Raw genomic sequence first — 13,665 nt, 5'->3', positions numbered from 1 at the left:
ATTCAGAGAGCACTGTAATCAAATATTTCATTAGATTAACGTTGCATTGATAATTGATTCAGTCTTCTTCGTGTTAAAAATTTGGAATAAATATGTAGGGTTAATCAGGAAACGCAGGGTATCCTGTTGGTAAAGAACAAATTCTCAGTACAACTGAACAAAAGTGATGGAAGATGTTGATATTATATAAATTAGCAAAATTAAAAGGTACAATACTGCAGCCGAAGGTCGTTTAGAACACTGAAGTGAAGTGCTTTCTTAAACTTGGTATTGTTAGTGATACACCATTACTTTCTTCCTAGCCTTGACCTGACTGGTAGAAGTGTGCCTACACTTTCAGTATGGATTCCGAACTGTGGTGTAACTTAACCATTTTTTATAGTAACAAATCGCTACCAGAGTGAAAAGAAGTGATTAAAAAACAGAGGAACGGCTTAGTAAAGAACCCAGACATGTGTAGATATGAAGTCAGAAATGAACAAATTTTTTAATTTTAATTTTTGATAAACTATATATTAAGGTCTCTATCGTCCCCTCACAGTCTCTTATTTTCTCTCTCCGATTTGTATCTTCTCGGCCTGGCTTATTTGCCATATCTGATTTACTTGTTAAAGTGGTACTGACTACTTAAATTTTTGTAACTGATACTTTGCTTCTAATCAGCTGAGCTTGTCTAAATGTAGTCACATCTCTATTGTGAGGAACTAGCTACACAACTGATTGGAAGGAAACTACGTAGTCGTGCAAAATCTGGTAATTAGGTATTATTTCTCTCATGTCTAATAAACTCCACAGTTCGGATCTGTTGTTTTATGAAATGTCTTGGCTGTTGAAACTATCCTATGAAGCGAATCTGTTGAAACCGTTATATCTTAGGCACTGAATATTCGTGTAGCGCCGTTGTAAGAACTTCCTGAACTTGACTGACTAGTATAACAAGCTCTGCGACCCTCATCAGGTCGGATTAAAGATTTCAGAGGGAGCTGCAAGATTTGTTAGCGGTAGGTTTGTCCACCACGCGGTTATTTTCCGTGTCCTCAAATGGGAATCCTTGAAGGGAAAATGATGAAATTTTCGCGAAACAGTATTCAGAAAATTAAGAGGACTGGCATCTGAAGCTGACTGCAGAACGATCATATTGCCGCCAACGTACATCTCGCGCAAGGACTACAAACATTAGATTAGAGGCATATAGATAGTCGTTTTTGCATCGTTTTGATTCCGAGTGGGACAGAAAACTGTACCTTCCATCATGCACCATAAGGTGACTTGCGGAATACGTATGTGGACGTAGACATAGATGTAGATGCAGACTAGACCTAGATTTGTCGCTGGAGCACGCGTGCAGTTTTAAGGTCCGTCAAACTGTCTGGTCGATTTGGGTCGGTTCGGAGAAGAGATTTTGAGCCTTTGTGAGTTACGGATGGGAGTGGAGCAGAAGGGTCACGTGGAACAGTAATTGATGTGAAACGTCATGATAATGTCGATACGTGTAAAGCAGAGAAACGTGATGGAAGGAAAGAAATTAATAATATACGAAAAAAGTTAGTGACAGGAACTTAATAAGAAATAATACTAGATAGAGTGCGTTAAGTGATTAAGATTAACAATTGGTGTGATATGTAAGAAAATATAAGTTTTAGTTCGTGACGTTTAAACTACACTGAAGAGCCAAAGAAACTGGTACTCCTGCATAATATCGTGTAGGGTCCTCGCGAGCACGCAGAAGTGCCGCAATACGCCGTGACATTGACTCGACTAATGTCTGAAGTAGTGGTGGAGGAAATTGACTCCATGAATCCTGGAGGGCTGTCCATAAATCCGTAAGAGTGCGAGCGGGTGGAGATCTCTTCTGAACCGCACGTTGCAAGGCATCCCAGGTACGCTCAATATGTTCATGTCTGGAAAGTTTGGTGGCCAGCAGAAGTGTTCATGGAGCCACTCTGTAGCAATTCTGGACATCTGGGGTGTCGCATTGTCCTGCTGGAATTGCCCAAGCCCGTCGGATCCACAATGGACATGAATGGATGCACGTGATCAGAGAGGATGCTTACGTACGTATCAACTGTGAGAGTCGTATCTAGACGCATCAGGGGTCCCATATCACTCCAACTGCACACGTCCCACACAATTAAAGAGACTCCATCAGCTCGAACAGTCCCTTGCTAACATGCAGGGTCCATGGATTCATGAGGATGTATCTATACACGTACACGTCCTTGCGCCGGATGCAATTTGAAACGAGACTCGTCCGACCAGGCAACATTTTTCCAGTCAACAACAATCCGATGTCGGTGTTGACGGGCCCAGGCGAGGCATAAAGTTTTGTGTCGTGCAGTCATCAAAGGTACACGAGTAAACCTTCGGCTCCGAAAGGCCACATCGATGACGTTTCTTGAATAGTTCGTACGCTGACACTTGATGATGGTCCAGCATTGAAATCTGCAGCAGTTTGCGGAAGGGTTGAATTTCCGTCACATTGAACGACTTTTTTCAGTCGTCGTTGGTCCCTTTCTTGCAGGCTCATTTTTCCGGCGGCAGCTATGCTGGAGATTTGATGTTTTACCGGATTTCTGATATTCACAGTAAACTTGTGAAATGGTCGTACGGGAAAATCGCCACTTCATCACTACCTCGGAGACGCTCTTTCCCATCGTTCGTGCACCGAGCATAACACCACGTGCAAACTCAGTTAAATCTTGATAACTTTGCCATTGTAGCAGCAGTAACCGTTGTAACAACTGCGCCAGCGACTTGTTGTCTCACCTAGGCGTTGCCGACCGCAGGACCGTAGTCTGCCTGTTTACGTAGCTCTGTATTTGAATAAGCATGCCTATACCAGTTTCTTTGGCGCTTCTGTGTAAATCACGTTGGTTTTATGTTACATATTTAAATCAAGAAGAAAAATATATCGATTAAGCTTCGACAGAAAATCAGTTGGGAATTATCCAGAACGCACACCCCGTAGAGAAAGTTGTAATGTAATAATTGTGAAAAATACGAGTGCGAACTTGAATTGGTAGCGTTTAGATTTCATGCCTGCCCATGTATAGGGGCTTCATTACTAACTTTACTTGTTCATATTTACAGGATATATACCATTCTCGTTCAACTGATAATTTTGAATTAATTTGACGGATGATAAAAAGCTTTTAGATCGAAAAACTGGTGCGGTAAGATAGTGGACATACATTCGGTTTTTAGCCTTCTTGCGTTTTCCTGTATGAGAGGTCTAGCATTTAAGTACGAATGAATATGATCCAGTTAACGTAATTAAATTTGCTGAGGACGACACCCTAGAGATGTGAACGAGGGCGGAGTTGGGAGAAGGGGGATTGAAACTTGCTTACACACACACACACACACACACACACACACACACACACACACACACACACAGGCGCGCGCTTAGTAAGCAAGTATGTAACGTAGACTTTGACGAAAGTTGGTAGGCGTATTTCCGCATCCGAAACATTGTGTGTTCAAATTTCGCGCTAGTCCCATAAGACTAGCGTTAGCAGCGCCACCATGAGAACAAAAATTAGGCTAGTTTTAAATACCCGCTGTTACGGTCGTGAGCATTAGTCACCCTTGAGATTGAACGTCATCAGATTTGCTGATGACATGATATTAGTGGCAGAAAAAGAGCGGACAGTGAATAACATGCTCGAAGATCTGAATGAAGCTTGTGTGGAATATGGGATGCAAATAAACACAGCAAAAACAAAGAGTATGGTCATCAGTACAAGACGCAGACTGTCCAATATTAATATAGGACAATCTACCGTTACCCAAGTAAGTGAATTTAAATATATTCGAAGCACAATAACTGAAGACTTGAGATGCCACCAGGAGGTGAAAACTCGAATTGGCATAGCGAAGGAGGCATTCAACAGAAAGAGGAGACACTTACGTGGCAAATTAGATAAATGACTAAGGAAAAGGCTTGGCAAATGTTTTGTCTGGAGTGTGGCACTATATGGGGCAGAAACATGGACGCTGAGACGAGTGGATGAAAAAGGGTTAGAAGCATTTGACATGTGGATGTCGAGGAGAATGGAGAGAATAAGCTGGATGGAAAGAGTGAGTAATGAAAGAGTATTGGAAAGGGTTGGTGAGAGAAGATGTCTGCTGAAGGTTGTGAGAGAAAGGAAAAAGAACTGGTTGGGACATTCATTGAGAAGGGAGTGCTTGCTAGTACATGGTTTGGAAGGATTGGTTTGTGGGAGAAGACTGAAAGGAAGAAGAAGATACAAGATGATAGACGACATAAAGGGAAGAGGAAATTATGCAGACCTGAAGAGGATGGCAGAAGATCGGACAGCCTGGAGAACTACCATGTGAGAACCTGCCTTTTGGCAGAACACTGATGAGGATGATGATGATGAGGATGATGATGATGAGGATGATGATGATGATGAGGAGGATGATGAGGATGAGGATGATGAGGATGAGGATGATGAGGATGAGGATGATGAGGATGAGGATGATGAGGATGAGGATGAGGATGATGAGGATGAGGATGATGAGGATGATGATGATGAGGATGATGAGGATGATGATGATGAGGATGATGATGATGAGGATGAGGATGATGAGGATGAGGATGATGAGGATGAGGATGAGGATGATGAGGATGATGATGAGATTGAACATGGTAAACTGATGTTAGTCATTAATGCCTTTAGGGCGACAAAGACGCTATTATCAACACCTCACTGACTTTGAACGAGGTCGTGTAATAGGGCTGCGAGGAGCTGGATGTTTCTTCTGCGATATTGCAGCAAGTCGTGGTAGGTATGTAGCCACTTACACGATTACTGGCAGCAGCAGTCATGAGAAGGTACAGTCGCAAGAAGACCGGGCCCTGGACGGCCACGTCGCATTACCGAGAGGGAAGATCATCGTGTTTGGCACATCGCACTGCATCTGAAGCAGCAATCTGAGCAGCAATCGGCACCACAGTGACACAACGAACTGTTACAAATCGGTTACTTCAAGAACACTACGAGACAGACGCCGTGTAGCGTGCATTCCGCTGAACCAAAGCACCACCATCTACGACTTGAATGGTGTCAAACGAGAACTCATTGGAGAGCTGGGTGGAAGTCTGTTTTCTGATCAAAGGTTGTCCTACCTCGGTGCCAGTGATGGCCGTGTGTTAGGAAAAAGCCAGTTGAGGCCTGTCTGCGTGCTAGACACACTGGACTTACGAGTATACCAGGACTTAAGGTCTTGGTTGTGATTTCGTATGACAGCAGGAGCACTCTCGTGATTGTCCCACGCAGCCTGACTGCAAATTTATAAGTTAGTCTTATGATGTGACATGGGGTGCATGTGGTGCATTTTCGCCCAGGTATCGGTGTTGTAACCCAACAAGCTCTACAGTGTGTCGACATGTTGCCTTGGCCTGCTCGATCACCAGATCTGTCTCCAGTGGCCCACGTATGGGACATCATCAGCCGACGACTTCAGCGTCATCCTGAAAAAGCCTTAACCATCTCTGTATTGTCCGAGCAAGTGCAAAGGCATCGAACACCGTCCCATAACTGGCATCGGGCATCTGTACAACACGTTTGCATTCAACATTCTGGCAGTTAAACCGGTTATACACCGATTGATAATGTACCAGTGTTTGACATTTGCAGTTGCTTTTCTCGCGCTTACATTGAAACGTCCCCTTTGAACAATTATACACGAGACTGTGCTTAAACTGACACACAATATTTTGTTAGCGCAACGCAATCTGACTTTCAAAATTCCCTACAAAAGAATGGCCCTGACTAACATTAAACTATACCTTTCACAAATCACTTACCTCACAAAAATCTTCGCTGCTCAAGCTACTGCAATACAGCGAGCGCCACTACTGCCAGCTAAATAAAAGATTCAAACTATGGAAAGCACTAACTACTGATAGGGATAGTTAGCAAATGAAAGATATTAATAGAGAACAAACAATGTATTTACCTTGATATCATCATGTATAAATATAGCAGTTCATGACAAATTACAAATCTCCGCCATCTCTCTCCCCACATCCACCACTGCTGCCGGCTCACCTCCAACTGCGCAACGCTACGCGCTGTTCACATCCAGCTGCTGCTGCCCAACACTACAATGGCAGACAACAATGCAAACTAGCCACAGACTGCACACAGCACAGCCAGTGATTTTCATATTGAGCGCTACGTAACGTTGCCAATATGAAAACATAAACAGCCTACTTACATAGAGAAAACATAAACAGCCTACTTACAACATTAACCATTGATCTTGCAATGTTAATCACTCAAATATGTTACATATACAAATGTATTTCGGAAGCTTCATTATTCCACATTAATTACTTTTTGATGTTGCGATTTCGTTTCCGTTGGTGTTGGTGAGCCTTACGGGAGGCATGCTTGTGCTTAGCTCTCCGCGCCGCAGCGGCGCGTGTGTGGACAATAGCGTTCCGAGCAGGCCACACGAGGCACGGGAAGGCCGAGCTTCCGGGCCATGGAACAGGGCGACCTCCTTGTCGCAGCACGGCCGCAACCACGTAGTCGACAAAGCGCGCGTAAGCTAATACGTCTACCGGCCACATGCGTAGCTGTCCTCAGCGCGGCTACCCTAGCTCCTCCCTACAGCCACCACACCCCGCTCTCTCATTAGCGTGTTTCCTTATACCCCTTTTTCAGAATTAGCGATCAAACAAGCCAGAATATTATCTTGTCAAATGCTACCCCAAAACAGCAGGAAACCTCCACCTTTGCTGCACTCGCTGGACAGTGCGTCTACGGCGTTCAGCCTGACCAGGTTGCCTCCAAACACGTCTCCGACGATTGTCCGGTTGAAGGCATGTGCGACACTCATTGGTGAAGAGAACGTGATGCCAATGCTGAGCGGTCCATTCGGCATGTTTGTTGGGCCCATCTGCACCGCACTGCATGGTGTCGTGGTTGAAAAGATGGACCTCGCCACGGACGTCGGGAGCGAGGTTGCGCATCATGCAGCCTATTGCGCACAGTTTGAGTCGTAAAACGACGTCCTGTGGCTGCACGAAAAGCATTATTCAACATGGTGGCTTTGCTGTCAGGTCTCGCGTCCGTCGGCCGTCGAAATTTAATTTATTATTTACTACAGAGCCGGCCGGAGTGGCCGAGCGGTTCTAGGCGCTACAGTCTGGAACCGCGCGACCGCTGCGGTCGCAGGTTCGAATCTTGCCTCGGTCATGGATGTGTGCGATGTCCTTAGGTTAGTTAGGTGTAAGTAGTTCTAAGTTCTAGGGGACTGATGACCTCAGATGTTAAGTCCCATAGTGCTCAGAGCCATTTGAACCATTGTTTTTTTATTTACTACAGAAATTGATTGGTAATGGTGACTGTTGCCGACTTACGTGGTGGGCCTTAATCAAAATATTTCATTCAATTTTGATTTACAATTAAATGCTTTTGTGAAGTTCTCTTTTTTTTAACAATATTAATATTCAGTAAAAATTATTTGTTACGTTAATGATATAAGTTGAACAATAGAATAAACTTTTCATATTAATTTCCTCGGCTAGTCAGTTTACTTTAAAGCAAAAAATCTTTAGTTATTAATTACAATTGCGGCCCACACACGCGAGAGTATTTTTTCTTACCTCCGTTAACCATTGCATTGCAGTCGGAGTTCTGGCTCTGGCTCTCGGCTGTTGTACTGAAAATAAGAATCTTAAAGCTACGTATTTTCTGCAACGTCGGACGGCTGTGGAGAAAAATGTATATTATGTCAATAGCGGGCGAGTTTTTTCGCTACCGCTAATTTTATAAGTTAATATCGCCACGTAATGGCGTCGTTGGCAGCATCGGCCGCTGCGGTTGTTGCACTGTAAATTACTGGAATGCAGCTTAATTCAAGGAAGGTGGACATGAAATCGGGATCACCTCTTACAAATTATAAGTGAACAATAATATTAAATCAATATATTATCTGCATAATTAGTACAAATATGCTTATATTTGCCAGCACTCGCAAGATGTCCGTCTACACCAGGGGTCTCCAAACTTTTTAGTCCGCGGGCCACATTGACTCCTCCACGAAGTCATAAGGGCCAAGATGTACCTAGTGGGATTAAAGCACCCTTAGCACTCCATGCTCACCGTAATATAAGGCTAAAGGAAAGATGAAATCGTAAAAATCTAAGGTTGTGGGAATAGCTAGCAGTGAAACGAACTACAATTTTTATTTAATTACATAATTTTGATTGGTGGACGTACCTGACCGAAATTCTGGCGAATTTCACCGACAAAAAAGTATGTCACTGCACATTCTTCAAGAAAGCGTCCTGCAAAGTTAACGAAATCTCAAAATCATTGTTAGCAACACTATTACTGCTAGACGTAACAGGGGTAGAGTATGTCAACGCATTGTTATTTCAAGCGGCGCAACAATAACTTTAGTTATGTAGTCTTGTAGCGAGTAGCAGAGCCAATGTCGCGGTGTATTGGTCGCGATAGGCCTCGAAAATCAATTGTTGGCAGTATAGGCACCACCTCAAATGTTTGGCGGGCCGGATACCGGGGATGTCCGGCCAGCTAACGCGGGCCGGTTTGCCGGATCTCGCGGGCCGGTTTCGGCCCGCGGGCCGTAGTTGGAGACCCCTGGTCTACACGCAACCAAGAGAAGAAGTGAAGACGATTAAAAAATTAGCAAAAGAGCGTATCTTGTAGTCTCTTTAGATCATTTTGTTTTATTTCTTTGCCCTCGAAACTTACACAGAGAAATTATTATAATACGGATACATGAGAAAAATGTATATTATTCAATTTTAAAATGTCTCTTCTTTATAAATGCTATTTTTTAAAGTCTTTTCTTATTATTCGACTGGGGACGTAATACAGGGTTCCTCCGAGCCATAATCCTTAGGTTGCGGTCATCCACTGCAGTAGTAGCCTTTGGGCAGCCTGAGCGAGGCATGTCATCGACAGTTCCTGTCTCTCTGTATCTCCTCCATATCCGAACAATATCGCTTTGGTTCACTCCGAGACGCCTGGCCACTTCCCTCCCTTGTTGAGAGCCCTTTCTGGCACAAACTAACAATGCCGACGCGATCGAACCGCGGTACTGACCGTCTAGGCGTGGTTGAACCACAGACAACACGAGCCGTGTACCTTCTTCCTGGTGGAATGACAAGAACTGATCGGCTGTCGGACCCCCTCCGTCTAATAGGCGCTGCTCATGCAGGCTTGTTTACAACTTCGGACGGGTTTACTGACGTCTCTGAACAGTCAAAGGGACTGTGTCTGTGATACAGTATCCAAAGTCAACGTCTATCTTCAGGACTTCTGGGAACCGAGGTGATGCAAAACTTCTTGATGTGTGTAATATGGACTGATATGAACAGGACGTCAAGTGAAGACAACCACGGAACAGTACGTAGCCTAATTTGCCTCGAGCACCTCTCGCTGGCAACACCTCGACCTGCGTGAACGATATGATGCGAACGCGGCGCGTCGCGGGTCGGCCCGAATATTCAAGCGATCGAACGCGATGTGGCGCGATGCGTTTACTCTGGCGAAGCGTGGCGAAGCGTTCGAGAATGTGGCAAGTGGGGCATACCGCGACGCAACGGAAGCTCCGAAGCACCGACGATAGAAGCGTTTCATTGATATTTACATTTAGTTTTAGTGTTGAAGATGTGGCAACATTTTCACGCCCTTGAATTATTTACTGTGTAAGGGAGGCCACGACATTCGGATCACGAATTTACTTCAAACTTGGTACTCTTTTAGTTGTCCATTAGGACAGCATAATGTGCAAGTAATAATGCGTACTACTTAGGCGATTTCGAGAAAATCCCAAGACAAGTTTTAAGCGTCAGTGATGTATGGATGCGTTTCTACCCTGAGCATCAGATGGCGGCGGTCCTGGGGTTAATGTTAAAGCTCCGTAAGCGGGTCTCTGGATCGAGTTCCGGTCATCTTTCTTTTTAATATACACTTCTTTCAACACTAGTCTTATTATTTCTGCGTTTTACATTTGAAAAGTATGCGTGTATCTGCATGAACTTTCGTTGAATTTCCGATATTATTTCGCTGTTTACTGATTTTTTTATTATTATAACAAATATTATGCAATTTTTATTTCTACAGGCAAGTTAAAATCTCTGTTAAGTACATTCCATCTTGTTCATATTTGATTGACAATGAACGAGAAATTTCTTCTCGTGAAGATGCTGTTAAAGTACATTCAGCCGTACATCAATTTCCTGCACAAATATTTACGAAGATACTGCGTTACGCATAGTTTGCATCCAAACTGTCGGTAGAAGGAGAGAGAAATTTTTGAAAATGTAAACGACTTTTGTTTTTACTTAGAAACCATGAAGATTCCTTGTATTTGCGGGAAAGTTGCATTCATTCGATGTAGGATATGCCGTTTTAATTTATGTTTCCCTTTTCTGTACGAAAAATACCATCCTGCAACTTGTAATGCTGAAAGCACAACCGACGATTAAGCTATATTACCCTCATATTCTAGCATACTGCTACTCATTGCAGAGTTGGACAAAGTTGTTTGCATCTTCATTTATCGATGCTTGACTTGAGCTTTCCAAGCCTGTTCCTCGGGCTTGAAACCTGTGTCTGAAGATGGTTCAAATGGCTCTGAGCACTATGGGACTTAACTTCTGAGGTCATCAGTCCCCTAGAACTTACAACTACTTAAACCTAACTAACGTAAGGACATCACACACATCCATGCCCCAGGCAGGATTCGAACCTGCGACCGTAGCAGTCACGCGGTTCCAAACTGAAGCGCTTAGAACCGCACGGCCACACCGGCCGGCCGTGTCTGAAGATGGAAGCGTCTACGTGCAGAGGAATTCCCGAGACCTTACCAATTTCAGGTATACAAGGTTTCGGAAATAACGACAGGCATACATTTTCAGCAAAACTTTATGGCTTTTGTCGTTTATTTGTCGATGGTTGTAAATGTAATATTTGTTGTGATAGTAAAAATATAGCAAACAGCCAAATAGCGTTGGAAACTCACAAGAAGTTTATGCAAATTTACGTGTGTTTTCATTATATAACCTTTCAGAAGCAATGTGTATGTAACAATATGACAAGTGTTGAAAAAAGTACAAATTAGAAAAAAGAAACATGAGCGGCATTCGATCTAGCGATCCACCGATTACGGAGCGTGAACGCTAGCTACATAACGGCCACCATTTCGTGCTCAGCGTTACAACGCTCCGGTACATCACGGACGCGTAAAGTTTCCCTTGTGATTTTCTGGAAGTAGTCTAAGCAGTACGCCTTTACTACTACTACTACTACTACTACTACTACATTATGATGTCGTAATAGACTACTGAATGTGTGACGTTAGTCACAACATCGGATCACATTGCACTTAAATCGGGAAGACATGTGGTATGTGCAGGTACATTTCAGGAAGATGAAAGATTTGCTGTTTAAAGGGGACATTTTCCTATATTTGGTCTTCCTGGGTAAAGTTGTTGCGAACTTTCTCACTTCGATACTTTTCGTAGGAAATATTACTCACCTGATTGTTTTGCTCACTGTGGCAGAAAACAGTAACAATTTCTGAAACTTCCTGGTAGATTAGAACTGTGTACCGGACTGAGACTCGAACTCCGGACCTTTGCCTTCCGCAGGCAATTGCTCTACCAACTGAGTTACCCAAGCACGACTCACACCCCGTCCTCACAGCTTTAATTCTGCCAGGTCCCGCAAAGGTCCCGAGTTAGAGTCTCGGTCCGGCACACAGTTTAAATCTGCCCAGGAAGTTTCATGTCAGCGCACACTACGCTGTAGAGTGAAAATTTCATTCTAATAACAATTTCTATTTATTTCATCTCTACGGAAAGATTTATATGTTAATTTTTTCCCGTGTGGTATTCGAGAGTGGAATGACAGAGAAATAATTCTGTGAACCCTGTGCCAAACCGTATAAATGTGAACTGCAGTGTACTCATGTAGTTGTCAGGAGCCACTGAAAATGATAAATTCAAAGAAAATGTCAGCGTTCATTGCATTGTCGTATTTACATTGGGATCCTGCAAAATGGATGTTGTTATATCATATGCCAATTGCATGGATGCGACAGAGTTTAAAAGATATTAGAAAGGGCCAGTGATATTACAAGAGCGAAAAATGAATAATAGGGAGAGGGGTAGACGCTAGTTACAAGAGAGCTATAGACAGATGGCAGTAGAGCTAGAGGCAGACATCCCAAAGTCGTGCTTATAGAAGGCGGAAGAAAGAGATGGAGAGAGAGGAAGGAAAGGGTACATGAACACACATATGAGGGAGAAGGAGATGGACAGAGGTAGGGGAGAGGAAAAGGGGCAAAGAGAAGAGATGGGCAAGAGGAGACGGACAGAGAATGGGTGTGTGTGTGTGTGGCGGGGGGGGGGGGGGGGGGGGGTGAAGAGATGAACTGGAATAAATACTTATTATTTATTATCTAACCCCCTTCTTACTTTATTTAGGAGAGTCCTTGTGCTGTTAGTAACTGAAACTTTTTAAAGTTTTAAAGGCAGAGTAGACGAATTAAACAAATTCTGCTGCCTTAGAAGCAACATAACGCATGGTGGACAATGCAAGGAGGGAATAAGTAGCAGGGTAGCATAAGCCAAGGGAGCATTCCTCATGAAAAGAAGTCCACTGGTGCTGGGGAGAGAGAGAGAGAGAGAGAGAGAGAGAGAGAGAGAGAGAGAGAGAGAGAGAGAGAGAGAACGCCTTTCGCCAGGGCGTGTGGAATATTTCAGCGTGTCGGGTGAGTGGTAGTCGCCGTGATAGTGGGACGCAAGATCGTGGTGCTCCATCTCCGAACTTGTGTGGACTCTGGGCTTTTTATGTCCCCGTGTCGAGAGCGTATCGTAAGTACCTATATCTGACGAAAGCGGCAGCCTCCTGAGTCTGCTGCCAGTTGATAGCAACAGCAGTAAGAGCGATATGACTGATGGTGAGTCAGCTGCCATGGGCAGCAGCGTCATAACGACGGCGGCATCTGTCGCATGTCGCGGGTTATATCTGCCTACAGAACGTACCACAAGTAAAACTCCAGTTTATTTCTGGGTACCAGCCTCCCTTGTCATACACAACTACCACTTCGCCGCTGAGTAAAACCGCTACCGTCCTACACGCATTCCTCTGGCTCAAATGGCTCTGAGCACTATGGGCCTCAACTTCTGAGGTCACCAGTCCCCTAGAACTTAGAACTACTTAAACCTAACTAACCTAAGCACATCACACACATCCATGCCCGAGGCAGGATTCGAACCTGCGACCGTAGCAGCAGCGCGGTTCCAGACTGAAGCGCCTAGAACCGCTCGGTCACAACGGCCGGTCATTCCTCTGGTCACGAACCAAAGGACACTGAGCTTAGAGATACGTGTAGGATTAACAGCTGCGTCTTCGGAAGCACAAAATACAGATAAGCCTCACCACAACTGATGAAGCGCGATAGCAGGTAAGCCTACGTTTTCTGTCACATTAATTGATAAGTTCCGCTTATCATCAGGACTCCACTCAGACAGTAGGTATTTTTATGTGCGTCACATTTACTCGCGATGAACTTGGACAGTTGATTAAGTCTTTAATCGTCTCTGACAAGAGAACACTACGGGAATCTGCTGCCGCTCACGTGCACCCGTTCGTTCGCCTACAG

The 13,665-nt window shown here is 44.2% G+C and overlaps 1 protein-coding gene across 1 annotated transcript in view; it reads left to right on the top strand.

Moving 5' to 3' along the window:
• LOC124613673 (nucleolin-like) overlaps positions 1-13,665 on the top strand; it is a 153,705-nt gene that overhangs the window by 51,342 nt on the left and 88,698 nt on the right. The window contains exon 2 of the mRNA XM_047142390.1: positions 4,363-4,657. Coding sequence (XP_046998346.1) covers positions 4,363-4,657 — 295 coding nt within the window. The remainder of the gene's footprint in view (positions 1-4,362; positions 4,658-13,665) is intronic.

Source organism: Schistocerca americana, chromosome 4, assembly GCF_021461395.2.
Source record: "Schistocerca americana isolate TAMUIC-IGC-003095 chromosome 4, iqSchAmer2.1, whole genome shotgun sequence".
Taxonomy (NCBI): Eukaryota; Metazoa; Arthropoda; class Insecta; order Orthoptera; family Acrididae; genus Schistocerca; species Schistocerca americana.
Note: the sequence above shows the minus strand (reverse complement) of the source record. Positions and strands in the feature narration are given on the sequence as shown.